Source organism: Macaca fascicularis, chromosome 17 (genome assembly GCF_037993035.2).
Source record: "Macaca fascicularis isolate 582-1 chromosome 17, T2T-MFA8v1.1".
Lineage (NCBI taxonomy): Eukaryota > Metazoa > Chordata > Mammalia > Primates > Cercopithecidae > Macaca > Macaca fascicularis.
In genome coordinates this window covers 4,826,058-4,845,396 of record NC_088391.1, presented here as the reverse complement: position 1 = coordinate 4,845,396, position 19,339 = coordinate 4,826,058, and the positions used below count along the sequence as shown (strand labels likewise).

General features: G+C 47.5%; 1 protein-coding gene across 23 annotated transcripts in view; it reads right to left on the bottom strand.

The window, feature by feature from the left end:
• The window catches only part of SPATA13 (spermatogenesis associated 13), a 327,141-nt gene that overhangs the window by 712 nt on the left and 307,090 nt on the right, over window positions 1-19,339 (bottom strand). For 7 of the 23 annotated variants that reach the window (XM_015439064.3, XM_074021714.1, XM_074021721.1 and 4 more), the window contains 6 exons: window positions 18,541-18,720; window positions 16,864-17,096; window positions 12,896-13,025; window positions 10,077-10,449; window positions 7,029-7,103; window positions 122-4,619 (listed from right to left, as the gene is read on the bottom strand). In XM_015439064.3, the coding sequence (XP_015294550.3) occupies window positions 4,444-4,619; window positions 7,029-7,103; window positions 10,077-10,449; window positions 12,896-13,025; window positions 16,864-17,096; window positions 18,541-18,720 (1,167 nt within the window). In that variant the 3' untranslated portion in view covers window positions 122-4,443. Of the gene's footprint in view, window positions 1-121; window positions 4,620-7,028; window positions 7,104-10,076; window positions 10,450-12,895; window positions 13,026-16,863; window positions 17,097-18,540; window positions 18,721-19,339 lie in introns of those variants that run through there. The other 16 variants (XM_074021719.1, XM_074021716.1, XM_074021723.1 and 13 more) reach the window with 6 other exon arrangements.

Here is a 19,339-nt window from a genome sequence, read left to right as displayed (position 1 = left end):
ACTGAGAAGTCTAGGGACATCAGGGCAGCAGAGGCACTACAAGTCCCAGAAGCCCCCGCACCCAGCTCTCCACTTCCTCCTGTTAATAAAGGCTGCTACTCAAATGCATCATCAGAACGAGTTTGGCAAATGAATTTTAATATACAAAACAACAAATATAGATTCACAGCATTTAAAAAATCAAATAACCTTGTAATTTTTTTTTTTTTTTTTACAAAAAAAGTCAACAAAAATACATATCAAGTTACATCAATCTTGTACATCATACTTCGGCTGCCAACAGCGAATTCCTCAGTTCAGAAGTCCCATCCTTTGACCTATACAGATGACACATCATCTTGAAGTTAACGAGCTAAAATGTTGCCCAAAGTCTTGCAAAGTAGGTTAGCAAGTCATACACAATGGATACTAATATTTACACAAAAAGATTAGAAAGATTAAAAGTATTTTCTAAATATAAAATGTCAGTGCCTGTGAGATAACTAAAGGCAACAATGTAAAGTATGTTGTAGGTAAGTAAACTTACATCAAATATTTAAGCTTTTGCTTTTTTTTTTTTTTTTTTCAGATCAGTCATGTTCCACTTATTTTTCCAAAGCCTTCTGAAATCCACTTTCATTGCATCCTGAAAACAACAATATCAGCCAAGGGAAACTTTAATAAACTGATTTGCAGATTAGGTTATTATGGAAAAGCTGGGTCTGCTAGTAAGTTTCACCTAGTTGACTTGGGTCCCGCATTTCTGGCCTGTGAGCTGGTGAAAGAACATTTATTCATAGTTCTTGACACTGTCGTTTGAGGGACACTTCTTTCTTCTCTCCCTGACAAGTAATAGTGCAGAAATACTCCCCCGAACTCCAGGTCATTATGCTGTTCCATTCTGGCTAGGACACCAAGTTGATTTGTATGAAGGAGTATCAGCAATTTGGCTTGCAGAGATTTCCACCTGGTAAAACGCTGGTTCAGCTGGCTTTTACAAAATACTTCTATTGTGAACCAAATTTTGAATTAAATGCACTTTTGCTTTATGTCTAGGTAACAGTCATGTAGGATGGGGGGATTTTCTGAATAAGAATGGCATCGGTTTTCATCTAGGCTAGGTATAAAAAAGGCACGATATTCAGAAATAGTGTTTGATGGTGAAATGTTTTCAACTACAAAATCAGATCTACAGTGGGAAACAAAAATCAGATCGAATGAAAAGCAGCCACGCGGCTGGTATCCCAGGGAAGCTCTGGCGTACTACTGCTGCCCTCTTCCCAGTCTGCAGGCCAAAGACAAAGAAAGCTACTGCTCCAGGATTCTGCAAACATTCAATTTTATGATTTTATAATTGCTTATAATCTACTTCAGGGTTTTTATATGTTTTAGGTATGATCACAATTGAAAAGGCTGCTTTTGACCCAAGGCTACTTCAACTGTCTGCTAACAAAGTCGACAAATTTTCAAACATGAAGAACGAATAGGTGAAATTCCTCAAAATGTTATGCCATCTTTTTTTTTTTGGCCCATCTATAATATTATGTAATGTAAGGTTAAAAAGAGAGAAAGGCAGAGAGGCTGGAGACAGCAAGATTCCCAGTGAAATTCATACACTGTCCATGGAGGAGGTTCTCTGTTCCCTTTTTTTCCAAGTGGAACATGTGACTCAAATCAGAAGGAAGTTTGGCAAACGGAAAATGAGAATACTTGAGCCTTCTATTCTTTGAAGAACTCAGGCATGTGGTAATAAAACCCAAGCCAGACATGCGGATTTTCAAGAAGTCAAAGGATGTTCTAGCCTTTTAAAAATGTTAGCGGTTTTCAAAATCACCTGAACGTCGAAGTAGGATCTACCCAGGAAAGATCTTTAATCGAGTGACCCTCATACTGTATAAAACTGACCGGGGCAATGAACTGAACTTGATTTAACAAAAACATGTCCTGGTATTCATGAGTCTCTGTTAGGAAGTCCATGGAGGTAGGTGGGAACCGGAAGTCAGGGCTCAGCTGGAAAATAAATTAGGACTCGCCACAAAATGCAAAGCATTTCTTCATTACCCATGAATAAATATTAGGAAATGGAAGCCCTAAGAATGACTCTTAAACTGAATCCTCACGGAAAATGTAACATAAGCAAATGATTCTCTTTACTTCCTTAAACGAATTCTCTTATATTACATTTAAAATAATTTGTTCAAAATTGCTGTACATACAAAAACAACCCTAGCAGAGACCCCTACAGTTATTGCTAGGTGTGCAGGAAAAACATATTAAGTATAGTTTCCAAAATGTATAATTGTATTTTGTTAGTAAAAAGGTCAGTTCTATAAACACAACTAAAGTTGGAATGTCTGTTCAAGAAGGAAACACGCACACACGCCCCCACATGCCACAGGACCTCTCAGAAGCTCCTTCCTGCAACAACTTCCGTCTCAGGACACGCTGCGCGGCGTGATGGTCCACAGAAGCAACTCAGGGGCTGCCAGCCACAGGGCACCTGAACCCTTAGCAATGCTGCCCATAAGCACGCGTGCCAAGGTGGCTCAGAACGGACATCAGCCGTCACAGAATGTTCCAAGGCTTCACCTGAGAGGACAAAGGTTATGTTTTCTTGATTCATGATGTCACCCCTCAGGAATGGCTCTGGATGTGGGGGGCTTCAGGGGAGAAGGGAGGTGCCACACACCTGCAGACTGAAGAATACACCTTTGTCTCTGACATCACAGACTTGTTTATTCTCAAACATGAGCCTGTTAGAAAAAAAACTTTGCAGCGATTGCATACAAAAATGAGCTTCTCAAATAGAAATCCATTAACAGTGTAACACAGTATCTCCTGTCCAGGGCACCGAGCGGGTTGAAAGGGCATCTCTGTTGCAGAGCCTGCCTTCTCTAGACATAGTTAAAAGTTATGTCATGAAAATGTACAACACAGACAAAGAAAAGGAGGTGATTATCTGCAGGTGTCAGCGCGCATGGCCTTTGTTAATAAAGACTGCTATCTCTGAGCCAAGATATTTTGTGAAGGTCTCTCTTATAAAGAACAAGTCCTCAGAAGCCTGATGACATGCTCAGGTGACACAGTTATGCCCTACTGTTTGGCTTTATGTGATAAAGGCAGCTTCGGATTCCCAAGAAGCACGACTGCTTTGCCTGTCTTTGCGATTTCACTGGTAAGGACGATGTCGGGAGCAGTGCGGCTTTTTGAGAATGCCTTCTGACCAGTGCATTTTCATATTCACTGTATCATAAATATTAGAGTAAATGAGCTTTTTATATTGCAAACAGTTGTTTGAATGGCAGTTTTTTTTCTTTTCTTTTTTTTTTTTTTGGAGACATAGAGTCTTGCTCTATCCCCTAGGTTGGAATGCAATGGTGCGATCTCAGCTCACTGCAACCTCTGCTTCCCAGGTTCAAAAGATTCTCCTACCTCAGTCTCCCCAGTAGCTGGGATTACAGGCATGCACCACCATGCCCAGCTAATTTTTGTATTATTAGTAGAGACTGGGCTTTGCAATGTTGGCCAGGCTGGTCTTGAACTCCTGACCTCAGGTGATCCACCTGCCTTGGCCTCCCAAAGTGCTGGGATTACAGGCATGAGCCACCGTGCCCAGCCTTGAATAGCAGTTTCTTAGGTTACAGTATGTGGGCAAGACGTGATTTCTGCTCGGAGTTACTCAAGATGTGCGGGCAGGAGGGAACCGACTCCGGGACAAAGGCAGTGTGCAGGAGGATTTCTCCCTCCTTGCCTGAAAAGCAGTGGATTCTTGAGGATGCGTAAGTTGCTCTGCACTGAGGACTGCGATGAAGGTGACAGGTGCCTCTTGTTTCTCTCCCCTTCGCTTGCAGGAAGAGGAACCTTGCAGGATGACGTCTGTACCACCATTTAGCATCTGTGTGGACAATGCCAGGGAACACCGTGGTCAGCTCCACGGCAGCTGTACGTCCCCCCGTGTTACAGAAGAGAGTAAGAGCTCAATTTCTAAGTGTGACCAGACATGTGCAGCATTGTGTCAACCCCGTCTTGACGACACCCTTGAAAATCAAACGCCGAAGCGATCCTCTAACCTCGTCACCCCGTAGGAGCTGCAAAGCCCTGGACGCTGTGTTAGGACCAGCGGCAGCACTTGCTCACCATCAGCAGGGGTGGTTTCAGCTGCTGCCTCACCACTCACTGTAGAGCACGGTACCGGGTCCCACATCTGGGCCATCTCCTAGCGGGTCACGGGTGTTTCTGTGTAGTTTTGATAAAGCTTTGTGTCATGACCATCTCCTCCCTTCCACAAAGGCAGCTGGGTCTCCAAAGACTGAAGGTGATTCCAAGACCTTCTCTCCTTCATTGATCCCAAAAAGGAAGTTTTTATCACTGGGTCCAAGAAACCTTCCCTGGATTGAAGCACACAAGAAACAAAGACAGTTCTCCTCTTGACACCCAGCTCCGTGGAAGCACAGCCTCCTGTTTTCATTTCCGGAAGGGGGTGAGCCTGTTGAAGGTGTGCCAGAAGAGCGAGGGCTTCCTTTTGGGTTCCGCCAGGCCAAATACCTGCTGCTGGGGGACGCTTGTGGGCATAGTGATGTGGCGCTGGTGGATGGGGTGCAGGCTCTGGTGCGGTGGGGCCACGGGGCACCTGTTGTAGCCTGACTCGGGAGGGGAGAGAGATGGAACAGGGACTGAGGGTCACTTGTTAACCAAAAAGGAAAAAAATGAAAATGCTGAGACTCCAAGTCCAAGTTCTCAGCTAATTCTTTTTTTTTTTTTTTTGACAGGGTCTCACTCTGTCGCCCAGGCTGGAGTGCAGTGGTGTGATCTTGGATCACTGCAATCTCTACCTCCCAGGCTCAAGCGATCCTCCCACCTCAGCCTCCTAAGTAGCTGCACCTACAGGGGTGCTACCATGCCCAGCTAATTTTTGTACTTTTTTGTAGAGAGCTAATTCTTAATTCACATTAACCAAAAAGAAGGTCCAGTAGCTATGCTTGCTATGTTCAGGTACTCCGTGTGGAGCTTGACACAGTCTCTGTCACTGAAATCTCCCAAAAAGCCTCCAAGGAGGGTATTATGACAACTAGACAGGGAAAGAAACTGAATGCCAGGACACGCAGCGGGGAGTGGTGGAATCCAAGCCAGACTGACGGTCACGGTGAATAGCAATAAAATGCTCTAAATGGAAGTCTGGAGCGCATGCTACCTCGGCCCAAATTCTTCTGTGCCATTTACCGGCTGGGATTACTGCAGAAATTATTTGATTTCTCTACTCCTTGGTTCCCCAATCCCTAAAATGGGGATTACAGTACTATGGGGTTGCTATGAGAATTAAATGAATTAATAGAAGTAAAGTGCTTAGAACTGTGCCCCCAATACGTAATCACTCTAATCAAAACTTCACTGGCCTAGGTATTTTTCATCTGTGCAGAGGTAATTTAGAAGGTTTATTAAGATTAGTGATTAGATCTAAAGGTAACTGTGTGAGTCAGCATGGCACGAAGAGGGTGGGCTCTGAAAGCAGTAAGGCCTTGGTTCAGAACCCACCCCTGCCCCTGACCTGCCAGAAGGCTCTCCCTATCTCCCGAGGTGGCAGGAAGGAAGAAATCAGATAACGCAGGCACCGCGTCCCACCGGGTGGCCACCCGTGAATGTCAGCAGTCCTTCCGTTCTGAGGAGCCCGGCTGCGGGGTGAGTGACTCTCAGAAGATACGGACAGAAAACAATGTATTCTGACAAAATGATTTACTAGTAACCTGACATTAGAAGTGGAGATTTTAAAAAAGTAATGACATGGGTTTTTCTGCTTTAAAGATACTTGTAACTTAGTGGGGAAAATAAATTCTGCATTTGCACGGAGAAAGCAGTGGAGTGCTCAGTGTGGTTTGGGGAAGGAGCTCCTCCTGGCCTTTCAGTCAGTGGCCTGCTGCAGTCCTGGGATTCACTGGTCCTTGCTTTTGCATTTGCAGTCAGGAAAATATGAACAGAGATAAATTTCATAGGGTAATCCCTTTTACAGTAGAAAGATGACTGGAATAAAGTTTCTAAGAATGCAGTGCATATTTTTTGGGAAAAATCCTTATTAGTGAATTCCTGCTGGGCCAGCTATCTGCATTACCAGCAGCGTGGACAGATCCTAGTTCATCAGAGCCCTGGGTATGCAGCCTGGGCATTTTTGAACAGCTGCCCTGGGGATTCTAATGTGCATGGAGGTTAGGGGATCACTGCCCTAAATCAGCTCATGTGTCTTTTTTTTTTGAGACGGAATCTGGCTCCGTCACCCAGGCTGGAGTGCAATGGCTGGATCTCAGCTCACTACAAGCTCCGCCTCCCAGGTTTACGCCATTCTCCTGCCTCAGTCTTCCGAGTAGCTGGGACTACAGGCACCCGCCACCTCACCTACAGGCGCCTGTCACCTCACCTGGCTAGTTTTTTTTGTATTTTTTAGTAGAGATGGGGTTTCACCGGGTTAGCCAGGATGGTCTCGATCTCCTGACCTCGTGATCCGCCCGTCTCGGCCTCCCAAAGTGCTGGGATTACAGGCTTGAGCCACCACGCCCGGCCCTCATGTGTCTTTTTTGGTCTAACTCCTTGCCTGATGTACCGAGCCTTTACATTTTTTTCTTACTTAAACTAGACTATATCCAGCCTATAGCTGATGAAGCAGTTTGGGGTTTGAGATTTTGTCCTCTCATGCTAAAAGAGGCAAGAGGACTTGGTTTTGCCTCAGACTGGTGATGTGCGTGACCCGGTGGCTAACACCATCAGCACTTGGGGGAGGGGAGCGGAGGGGCCGCTGGCGGGCAAGGAGGTCTACCACCCTCTGGCAGAACCTCTGAAGGTTTCCTACGCCCACATCCCAATGGGAGCAAACACTGACGCACATTCAAAACCAAACACAGGCCACCTTCACCTGCCCCCACTTCTGAACCTGCCCTTGAGTTCTAACTTCTACTGTTTTCCTTACTCCAAGCTGGTCACAGGCTGACAACTTGGGGTATGCTCCCCATTTTCAGGAGAATACTGATAAGCATTAAGGAGACAAAGCCTTCTCCATAACTTACCTTTCGACTTTCCATGTCCTGTCTTTTGAGCATTTAACATGGCAAGTTTCTTCTGGTTTTCTGAAATTTCCATTCCTGCATTTAGAAATAAATGCGACATATATTCAGAACACGTGGACATGTTTCAGAGCAAAACTTGCATCACAGCCCATATCAGCATTGACGTTACCACCATAACCTGAGACCAAGAACCTTAATCCTCAAAGAACCCGGACAGGTTGAAGACCAGCAAAGGGGAAGTCACAAGGATTATCGCCAAGGTGGCCATGTGGTTGTCCTGCAAACCCGGAGAGCTTGGAGAGTGAAACGGGGTGGTGCTCACGAGAATGCAGGATGTCTGTGTGAAGCCCGACACTCCCGGGCAAATGTTCACACAAGGTCATCCCAATTATAACCTAAAGGATGAGGCCCCAGAAGGAGAGCACAGAGCAGAGTCCCAGGGCCTGTTCACCCACACGCTACGAGAGCTTTGCACACTAGCAGTTACACCCTGAACAAAGGTACCATATGAGTAGCAGGAACCGGATTCCGTACCCCAGCTGTGCGCAGTGTGTGCCCTGAGCGTTCCCTCACTGTCAAGTCCAGTAGTACAGTGACAGTGTACGTGTGCAGTGCGCGAACTGGGTGAAACAAGAGTCACCGGAAAGACAAGACGAGGCAACCCTTGGCTTCGAAGGATGTGGGGAAGGAGAAGGAAGGACAGAGCTGAATGACCAGGGCTGGGTGCTGGGACCCTGCCTTCTCCCGAGGGAAGCCTTCCTCCTGGAGGCAGGTGCTCGCTCCAGCTTGGCAGAGGTGACCCAGGCCCTGCGTCTGCTAGCTCGCACTGCCTGGCTCACTCCCGAGGTTCCCTCTCTACCTCTGCCCACTCTGCTCCCCTGGCCCTGACTCCTTCACATGCCCAGTATCTGTCCCAGACGGTCCTGACGTCGGGCTCAGGCTCTGTATGCTGGCCACTGGGGCTGTCCCTGCCTCCAAGGCCCTTCGTGTCCATTCTCTCTGACCTGCTACATAAAGTGTCTACCCACACACATGCAACAAGCATGAGGGCTGCCAAAACATTCCAGGCAAGGAATGCATCCAGTTTTATCACACACGCGCCAGTTCCCAGACTTACTGGCTCAGGAGTGCCTCAGTCATACACTCGCGTCCTCTGACCACTGGCCATGGGGAGCATCACACGGCAAAGGGCATCACGAGGCCCCTCCTTTCCTTTCTATTGAGAGACACTGTTGAAAGGGTGTAGGATGCCCCCACCTCCCCCCAGCAAATAGTGCCGTCTTCAGGAACCCAAACACTCTGACTTACAGATGACTTCAGGGCCTGCACTAGACAACATCATATGACAAGTAAAACTAAGATTTTGTGGCTCTGTCGTTTTGCATTTTAATAACTGTCATCTTTGAATGAATTCTGGGCATGAGAGTGATTAGCCCTATTCCAATGGGGCCCCAGAGTCTGCACCAATAATCTGTGGCTGTTGCTGGGAATCGGATTTCCTTTTAGTCTAAAGGACACCCCCACACTTGGTGTAAGGGGCCGCCTGTGATGTGGGGAGCTCTGTATCTTGGAGTGGCCCAAATCCAGGCCAACGTCCACCCATTGAGTGTTTCCAAGGAGATCCCTGCTTCCGCTTTAGCCTGACCAACTTCTGAATCCCTCCAACTCTACTGCAGAATCTCACAAAACCTCCTGTGGGTGAGACCAAATTCCGTAGCCAAGCTTAGAGCCAGTGGCTGGGGAGGACAGAAGAAGCACTTCCTGGTTTTCAGTTCTGTCCTCATGGCAGTGGGCAAGGATGGGGAGGGGGGTATGCTGGCTCCCCTCCATCCTGGACCACGACTTTTGAGGGCTGGGCTCACTTGAGCTGCAGAGATAAATATCCTTCACTGTGGCACCCTGACTTCCATTCAACAGATTGTGCTCAAAACCCTAAAGAGTTTGGGAGGCAATGAAACAGGGGCTCAGAGACTATGGGTGCTGCCATCATTAATGCCAGGCATGGCAGCTTCGTTCTCAGGGGCCACACAGCACCACCAGGTCAGCAGAAGCTGGGAAGACAAACCAAAGACGTACGAATGTAACACTGGGTGTGAAGGACCATCGCCTTAACTGCAATGGACGACGGGTGTCCTGAGTTTCATAGGGAGATATGGGCAGCATGTGGGCAGGCTGCTGGGTGTGGATCAACTGTGGCAGTGAGGCACCCTGAAGGTACTGCACGGGCACAGCCAAAGGGGAGGCCTCCAGCATCACGAGATGATACTTTTTTTTTTTTGAGACGGAGTCGCGCTCTGTCGCCCAGGCTGGAGTGCAGGTGCACAATCTTGGCTCACTGCAAGCTCCACCTTCTGGCTTCACACCATTCTCCTGCCTCAGCCTCCCGAGTAGCTGGGACTACAGGTGCCCACCACCACGCCTGGCTAATTTTTTTTATTTTTAGTAGAGATGGTGTTTCACTGTGTTAGCCAGGATGGTCTCCATCTCCTGACCTTGTGATCCGCCTGCCTCGGCCTCCCAAAGTGCTGGGATTACAGGCATGAGCCACAGTGCCCAGCCCACATGATACTTCTGATACCCTGGGTGATGGTCACCATAGTGGGGTTCCATCTCTGGGGTTACGCCGAGCTGGTTTTATTATTTATTCTTCTACCCTGCATGTGGCATCCAAAGTGCTGGATTTAAATGTTATGTGGCCACAGGGCAAGAGTGGGCCAGTTCCATAAGCCTCAATTTTCTCATCTGTAAATTGGGTATAACAGTAACCACTTCACAGGGATTCAATGAGACAGTCTCTATAAATGGGCCACGGAATGTCTGGCACAAGGTAAATACTGAACAAATGTTAGTTGTAGTAACGACATCTGATATGGTCTGTCTTGTAAGTACATTCAGAAGTATTTAGGGTTTGCAGATCCCTCGTCTTTTCCCCATGGTGGGATCCAGCTCTGAGGGAGAAGGCTGGGCACAGTGGGCCCACGGTGGTGGAGAATGAAGCTATTACAGCAAGCAGAGGCAAAGGTGCCTGCAGGGCCAAGGGCTGCTCACCCATCTCCTGGTCCTCCTGCACCCGCCTCCTTTCGTCTGCACAGGCCTGCAGCCACCTTGCCTTGTCTTCTTGTTTTTTGGCACAAAACAAATAAACCTCGTCTGTGGTCCTACTGACGAGCTTGAAGGCATTTTTCACGCTGAGGTTACAGTCCTTGTCGCGCCCATCTCCCAGGTCCACAAGCTCCATCTCATCCATGTCCAGCCGGCCCTTGTAGTACAGCATGTCCCTGCGCAGCAAGTCCTTCTTGCAGGACACCAGCTGGTGGTCAAACAGGAAGAACATCCGCTGCTGGCTTTTGCCTTGCTTAGTGATTTTGGTCAGTTCCCCAGAATGAATCAATTCTGAGCTTCGGTCTAAGATATCCAGTCCCTGGAAGGATGAAAACACATCTTAAGATCTTCCAATTCTAGCACAGCTGTAGTCCTAGCTACTTAGGAAGCCAAGGTGGGAGGATAGTTTGAGACCAGCCTGGGCAACACAGTAAGACCCCATCTCTACATAAAAATTTAAAAATTAGCTAGGCATGGTGGCACACACCTGTAGTCCTAGCTACTTAGGAGGCTGAGGCAGGAGGATCCCCTGAGCCCAGGAGTTTGAGGCTGCAGTGAGTGGTGATCACATCAGTACACTCCAGCCTGAGGGGCAGAGCAAGACCCTTCTCTCTAGGAAAACAAAAACCAAAAAACAAAAAACAAAAAAATTCCCAATTTGGATTCCTTGAGGTGTTAGGATATAGAAGAGACTCCTAACAAAGAATCTTTCTCAGACTTTCTAGTTACCTGAGACTGCCCACTACCTGTCCCCATTCACAGCTGGGCAGGGCCTCAAAGTTATTGTGTTAATAAACCTGGATTTATTGGTCTCCTGGTGCCTGAAATTTCTTCCTTTTCTTTGTTTTCCTACTCACTAGAAAACGGACAGTACCTCTGTGTTAGCTGAGGGGTCTTCCTTGCCTGAGCGTCTGGTAAGCAGCATGCTGAATTAATGGAACCCAGTCAAGACTTGAAACAGCAGCTGACCTAAACAGAGCCTCGAAGAACGAGAGCGTGCAGGGTTATACGTAAGGAAGCATCGTGTAGGGGTACAGGACCGTGATTACGGACCTGACATTATTGTGTTGAGTATATAGCAGCTCCCTGGAATCGCAACTTATTTAGAGTCATAGGAACAAAAGGCCAGACGGGAAACTGTCAGCAAGAAATTAACTTCTGACAAATTATCCCCTAAATGTCAGTGTCCAAAATCAAAAAGAAAAACACACTTTTACAATATTTAGGTTGAATCTAATCCAATGTTACTTTATGGTATTTGGTAGGACACTGGCCTTTGTTAAATAGGATTGGATTCTCCCTTAATCCCAGTCATACACAGTAGTTTTTGGAGACAAAAGAGCCTGACTCCAAAATACTTCTTCTATTTACTTCCTTAGAGCAATTCTGTGCCCTAGATTCTTACAAAACAAGAGAGTTGGACTCAGTGTTCTCTGAGATCCTGCCCAAACTCCAGAAGTCTATAAGGCCCCTGAAGTTACGTGTTTCTCTCCAATTTTCACCACCTATAGCCTACTTCAGTTAAAAACCTAACTTCTTGCTCCAAACTTTCTCAGTCCTCTGGGAGAGTGAGTTCTGACCGATTAATAAATGTAAAATCAATGTAGCTTGGTCTACAAATCTGAATGGCATCTGCTTGTTGTTCTTAATTTAATGGCAGTAGAGCACAGTGGTGACCAGCATGGACTTTGAAGCCAGGGTGCCTGCTTGGGTTTGAATCCAGCTCTGCTACTTTCGAGCTGTGTGGTCTTGGGCAAGTTACTTAACCTTTCTGTGCTTCGGTTTTCCCATCTGTTAAATGGGCACAATAATAGTGCTTACTTCATAGGATGGTGGAAAGGATTAAATGAGTTCATATAGGTACAAATGGCTCAGATCAGTGCCATTCAGACACGTGGTAAACACATACAGGTGCTAGCTATTGTCACTGTTTTTATAAATACAGAGAGAGAGAGAGAGAATTTGTTGGACCATTATTACAGGCATTGTATTTGTACTCTTTCCTTTTTTTTTTTTTTTTTTTTGAGTCAGAGTCTTGCTCTGTCACCCAGACTAGAGTGCAGTGGCACGATCATGGCTCACTGCAGCCTCAACCTCCTAGGCTCAAGTGATCCTTCCAACTCAGCCTCCCGAGCAGCCAGGACTACATGTGTACGCCACCACGCCTGGCTGATTTTTTTTACTTTTTGTGGAGATGGGGTCTTGCCAGGTTGCCAGGCCAGCCTCAAACGCCTGGGCTCAAGCGATTCTCACACTTTGGCCTCCGAAAGTGCTGGGATTACAGGTGCGAGCCACTGTACCTGGCCTGTACTATCTTATAAAATGCTCACGGTAGCCTTTGAGGTAGGTAATATTTTTCTCCCCAATTTTAAGTTAAAAAAATTAATCTTGCCCAGATCATACAGGATTCACATGTGGGCAGGGACTCCAGAGTCCCCCATACGTCTACTACTAAGTTATGTGGCTGCAAACGAAACATCCTCTGCGGTTCTCATGGAGCTCCCTCTACCAGGAGAGACAGAGGCTCCGCAATAAACTAACTGCAGATACTCTTCAGACTTTATTTCTTACGGGGGTGGGTATAAAATAGTTGACTGTTAAATTCAACAATATGCCTCAAAACACATTTACCATTAATGGTATATATTACCATTAAAGCCAAGAATATAAGGTACTGACCACAGGATATTAAAGTGCGTCTGCACCAGATCAAAGGTGCAGGAGGGGCGAGTGGCGCGGGATCATGCGGGGTGCTTCCCACTTACCTCCCAGCCCACGATGGACACCTGCCAGCGGGCTATCTTGTCGATGCTCTCCAGCTTGCGCTTGCGCTCATTGATCAGACAGGCCACATTCTTCATGGCCTCATACGCTGCCTTTATGTTGCTGTAATCACTGCAAGATGGGAGGATAATTCTCATCACACAACATGCACCTTACAAAGGACTGGCAAAATAACCCACTGGGGCGCTTCTTCATATACAAATGCTCTAGACAAAGTGACATTTACATCATAGCCGCTGTTTCCCTTTCTTGTTCCCCTGTGAATAGACTACAGTCTGCATAGGTTAAGGGAGCTGACGCAATGCAATTCGGAATTCTTTGGAATAAAAATGTTTTCACTCACTTCCCAGAAATCACAATGAATGACAGTGAATGCCACAAATAAATGTTAGTCACGGTGACAATGGGTGACTTTCATTAATACAGAGAGAACAGTCTTTATCATGGCTCTGATTCTCACACAACCAGTCTTGCTATATAAAGTACTTTAAAAATCACTAACCATTTTCAAAAGCGACTGTGTGCTCTGAGTCTTCATCTTTTATGCTGTTCGGGAAAGGACAGGAGAGGACAAGCGCCTGAAGTGGTGAGTTACGGAAATGGCAGTATGGCACTCGCCTCACCAACAGATCTTCCTTTCTGGTGCTTTCCGTCCACCACAGTGACGTCAAGCTAAAATGTTCTCCCCAGGAGGTCCCCGCTCCCAAGCCCACTAAAACTGTAGGCACCGGAAAAGCAGAAACTACAGTTTTAATCTACACACAGGCTAGCACAGAGCACGTCCAGTATCTGCAAGCTTCCCATTCAGGTTTTGCTCAGCGTTAATAATGCGGGGCCACGGAGACCAACCATCCAGCTAATGAGCTGTATTTTCCACTTTCCCATGGCAACTTACAAGACAGACAGGGCCGCTCATCACAGCCGGAATGAGTTAGAATCCTGCACAGCCATGGGAACGCCTTGAAAGCAGATTCTATTGTCTATTTACCAAACACAGTTCAACCCAGCTCCTGGGAAGTCCCCAGACGCTGCCCACCGAGCAGACCCTACCATCTTCAGAGAGGCCCATTCACACTCAGAAGTGGGGCAGAGGGCAGGAGCAAGAATGACACCAGGGGCTGCCAAAATAATGGGCACAGAGCCCCCAAAGAGGCCTCCAGCCATGAAGAAAGGGTGCAAAATCAGTTTTTCTGGACAAAACTGAATTGCAATGGTTTTTTAAAAATAATTTTTGCTTTGTTTTACTTAAGACTAGGAAATGGACTTTCTGTCATGTTGACTAATTTTTATTTTGAAAAAACCAAAATCTGCAAATGTTCTTGGTGAAAAACGCCCTTAAAGGAAGAAAATCAACTACTGAAGAGTGAGGTATGGACTTCTGGACCCCGTGTTCCCATCTCAGAATGTACTAAGCTGCCTGCCCACATCTTCCAAGAAGTCTTTGCTTCTTACCTTTCTTATTAATTGTCTTTGGCTCTGGCTCCTCATCATGCCGTCCAGACATTTTCTTAAAAATGTCTTTGAAAATTTGTAGAACATATTTACAATCACAATTTTTTTTTCTTCAATTTTGTGGCTTTCTTGACTTCCTTGTTTTTTTTTCTACTGAACTTTTCTGATTTCTCCATCAGAAAAAGAAAAAAATATACAGCTCTCTCTTATCTGTCTCAATGAACTCCTTTTTCTAATTCCTTTAGTCCTAACTCTTTAGCTAACACCCATATCTAGTGTCTATTGTTCAGTGACCTGCTCTTATTCTTTACTTTCCAATCTAATTGTAAGAAGGTTCCCCCTGCACCACCACTCTTTTTTTTTTTTTTTTTTGTGACAAAGTCTCGCTCTGTCGCCCAGGTTGGAGTGCAATGGTGTGATCTCAGCTCACTACAACCTCTGCCTCCCGGGTTCAAGCGATTCTCGTGCCTCAGCCTCCCGAGTAGCTAGGATTACAGGCGCCCGTCACCATGCCCAGCTAATTTTTGCATTTTAGTAGAGATGGGATTTCACCATGTTGGTCAGGCTGGTCTCAAACTCCTGATCTCAGGTGATCCAGCCGCCTCAGTCTCCCAAAGTGGTGGGATTACAGACGTGAGCCACGGCGCCCGGCCAGAAAATTCCCTTTTTAAGTCTGTCTCTCCACAGGAGTTCAGAGGCAGAGAGTACAAAAGAATAATGATTCACTCTCCACTCCCTGCAGGGAGATATTTAGCTGCTAAACCCAGAACTGTTGTGGTTTGCCACAGAAATTTCCTCCTGGTACAATCCTTTCTGTCTTCCTCTTCTCATCAGGACCCTTTGAGATGACCCTCTCCAGAGCTGCAGCTGCAGTTAAAGACCTTGTGTCAGGGGCATGGACCTTGTTTCGATTCTCATCTAAAAGAGTCAGCTTTAGCCTAGACCCTTGTGCCCCTGGGTAGCCTGGCTTGAAGCCTGGCCCACAGCAGTTGTCCTATGACTATCATGTCCCTGCTGGCCAGGTGAGAATCCAGAATGAGCCAAGCACTGCTACCCTGAGGTACCAAACAGCTGGGTGTGCTGTGATGACATCTTCCCGTGGCATGGAGAACGGGCATGCATATTCCCAGGCTGAATGGATGACATGCCTAATGCATAGCCACACAAAGGCTCTGTGCATGCACAAAATGATGGTTGGCTATTAAGGAAACAAAGGATAACTTCTGGCTCCCCTAGAAGAGATCATATGGCTAGGGAACAAGGGCCTGAGAGGAATTCAGAAACAACCAAGGCAGATGATAAAGACAGAGAGAATGTGTATGTTGTTGCTTTTTGCTCAGGAGAAGCTGAGATTCAAACAAGAGAAGGGTGAGTAACAAGAAGAGCTTAGTCAGGCACCAAGGAAGCTCAAAGGGAGACACAGCATTCAGGTAAGCGTGGAAGCAAGCCCTGTGCTTCCAGCAGGAGGGAACAGGGAAAAGACCAGAGAGTCGGCACCCTGGTGCATAGGAACGGTTCAGGGCCCAGCCGGCACCCAGTGCCCTGGTCTTCTCAGCTGCCCCATATGGATTCGCACCCTTGACAATCCATACCCTTTTACAGTTCAAGCTTGTGCGTGCCCTCAGCCCTTCTATGTTGCTAAGTAGAGACTGCTTAACAACAAGTCACTTTAGGTAAGTCACCATCAAGTAACGTTTCTGCCATAAAGAATCCTGCTCTGAGCTGAGCTGCTGTGCGTCAACCTCACGGGCACAGGACAGAACGAGAGTCATGGCTGTCCATTCACACTGGTCTGTTTCCCTCAGAAACGGTCTTTACTAACCACTGAGTACTCAAAGGCACGTTTATAAAATACAGGTAAGCAATACAAGGAGTAACAATACAACAAAAGCCCCCGTACACTCATGGCACAGCTCACGAATGACCCTTGCGTCTTCACAGCTCCAGGAGTGGATATTCTGGAGCCTCTTCAATCACGTTATTTCAAGAGTTAATTGCACACATTCTAAACAGTCTGAAAACTTCTCCCACGGAGCGCCCAAAGTGTTAAGGCTGACACTGAAGCCCCCCTATCACTGCTGGGGGTGAAGAGCTGCCTACAGGTAAGGGCAGCAGCACCCTCACCCGCGCCCCTCACCCGCGCCCCTCGCCCGCGCCCCTCACCCGCCCCTCGCCCGCCCCCTCGCCCGCGCCCCTCGCCCGCCCCTCGCCCGCACCCCTCGCCCGCCCCTCGCCCGCGCCCCTCGCCCGCCCCCTCGCCCGCGCCCCTCACGCGCCCCTCACCCGCCCCCCTCACCCGCCCCTCGCCCGCCCCCTCGCCCGCCCCTCGCCTGCGCCCCTCACCCGCCCCTCGCCCGCCCCCTCGCCCGCCCCTCGCCTGCGCCCCTCACGCGCCCCTCGCCCGCCCCCCTCACCCGCCCCTCGCCCGCCCCCCTCACCCGCCCCTCGCCCGCCCCCCTCACCCGCCCCTCGCCCGCCCCCCTCACCCGCGCCTCACCCGTGCTCCTGTGTGGTGTACTTGAGCAGCTCGGCCAGCTGCAGCGGGTATTTGCAGATCTTCTGCACCGGTGTGAGCAGGAACCCGTCGATGGCGATGTCAATCATCTGCTGCAGCAGGCGGCAGGCTTCGAAGAAATGTCTGTACTTGCCCTGCTTCATGAGGTTGGCGAGCTCCAGGCAGGCGCCCGGGTGGTTGTTGCAGTACTCGGAATAGATGGCGAAGCCCTCTTGCTGGGAAGGAAAAGCACAGCTTCATCAGCTTCTGGGGTGCCTCGGGGCATCCTCCCAGCCCTCTCTAAGGGACACTCCTAGAAAGGAGGAAGATGGACTACTGCAAGGAGAGGGCATGAAATCCGCTGGCGCCCGAGCTGCCCTGCCACGGTTTCCACAAGCGTTATCTGGCCGGCAGGAAGGGGTGCTTCGGCAGGCTCCTGAGGCGGTTGGGGAGGAGGCTGCCCTGGGACTCAGCACGCTGGTCTCCTTCTAGCCTCCCTCGCACTCATCCTGGCAGGTGGGTAGCAGGGCCTCTAATGTCCCCCTCCTGCAAATTTTTTCAACTCAGCTGAAAACCATGTATGCAGTTTTGATGGTTGCTTATCCTTTGCGGTTTAAAACTGTCTTGTCAGGTTTTCCTCAAAAATGCCCATTTCAACACACCTCTCTTCCCATTTCTCTGCTGTCACCCTGGCTGGGCCTGCCACCACCCCTTCCCTGGTGGTAGCAGTACTCCCCCGTCCTCACTGTGGGACTTGCCTTCCTCAGGCCACCACCCGGCCTCCAGCCTGTCCTAAGGCGGCTCCTGCAGGAACCTTCTGTACAGGCCACACAAGGAGGCCTGTGACAATGTCCCAAATATGCCCAGGTCACACATGGGGCCCAGCCTCCAGCTGACTGACTGAACACAAAAACATGACGCCCAGCCACTTAAAATCTATCTGCCCCAGAGGACTCTAGACAGCTACTGAGCCCAGCACCCAGGAAGTGAAGGTGTGGTGAGGCTGTCATTGTTATTATTATTACTCTTACCGTTTCTTAGCTATTTGGGCTGGGACTAAAATCTTCCTCTGAAATCTTCTAGCAGTAAGTAGTAATAGTCAATCATAAGTTAAAAAATGATAAATGCATGTTACCACAGGAAGGTTCTGAGGCAGTTACAGTATCACAAGCACGTGTCCTGGAGCCACATGCCCGGGTCTGCCTTCACAGCTGCCTCTTACTGGTATGTGGCCTTGGGTACTCTCTGGGCCTCAGTTTCCTCAACTAGAAAGTGAGAGATAATCATATCTACCTCATAGCAATACACAAGCCAATATAAGAAAACCTTGGAAACAGTGCCTGAAACGTAATAGACACTTACTGGATATTACTAGGAAGGAGTCCATAGTTCTTATGGCATAACCCTTAGAAATTTTTAAAAAGTAATTACTCCAGATGTAACCCCCTAATTCCAGACTACATAAAAGGGTTTTGAAGAAATGAATTTGGGACATTTAGACAAGATTATACAGATTTCGTTTATATGATAAGCATATAAGATAGAAGAAACATCTCCTTTTTATGGAAGATTCATCTAGCAAACAAACAATAAAGCTAAAGAGACTCCTGTTGTTTGTGGAGATGCACGTCAAAATTATGTCACCAGATATTATTAATAATGAAGTAAAGGGTGGCGCACATTTTGAAGAAAGCAAGATCCTATTTCACTCAAGTGAGGTTCCTCTTTGTTGAACTGTTTCTCAAGGTCTTTCAGGAACTTTCTTTGGAATTTGTAAATATCTTCAATGTTTCCAAAAATAGTGGCTAGCTGCGCAACAGTGAACATTCCCGTGTGCTTGCGGCACTGTCGGAGATAGCCCTGCAAAATACAGAAGCAATGGCTTTCATTTGGAGATCCAAATAAATTATTTGACTAGTACAGCTTTTGTAGGCCTAAAACCATGATCTTAGAATGGATTTAATTAAAGAAAATTAGTTTAACCTCTATGAGTCTCTGATGAGGTCATCGTACTTCCATGACTGCAACTTGCCATAGGTGTTTTAAAATAAAAAGAAAGCAAAAAGGCTCATGCCGTTGGATTTAGGATCCAATAAACCATGTAATGTTTCCAGAAACAAGTTTCAAATACCAGAGCTCAAAAATTGGTGTCGTCACATGTTTTTCCAAACTCTTCAGATAATCATTCTCCCAACCCTAATTCCATTTCACAGCCTAGGTGACTTGTCAAATGCAGAATGTCACTGCTTGTTGAACAGCCCACGCAGCTCTGTGCACTGTCCATCAGGGCAAGGATTCCTCTTACTCGAGGATTCCACCAGCACCGCCTTTCTATGGCCAGCACCAATCTGTAGGTCTTTAATCTGAGGCTTGCACTAATTATCTATGTGCAACACCATGGCTACACTATGGCTTGGGTAGGAGCTAGTGGGATAAGAAGAAAAGGCTGTACATACATGTAGCAGCTAACTCAAAAAAA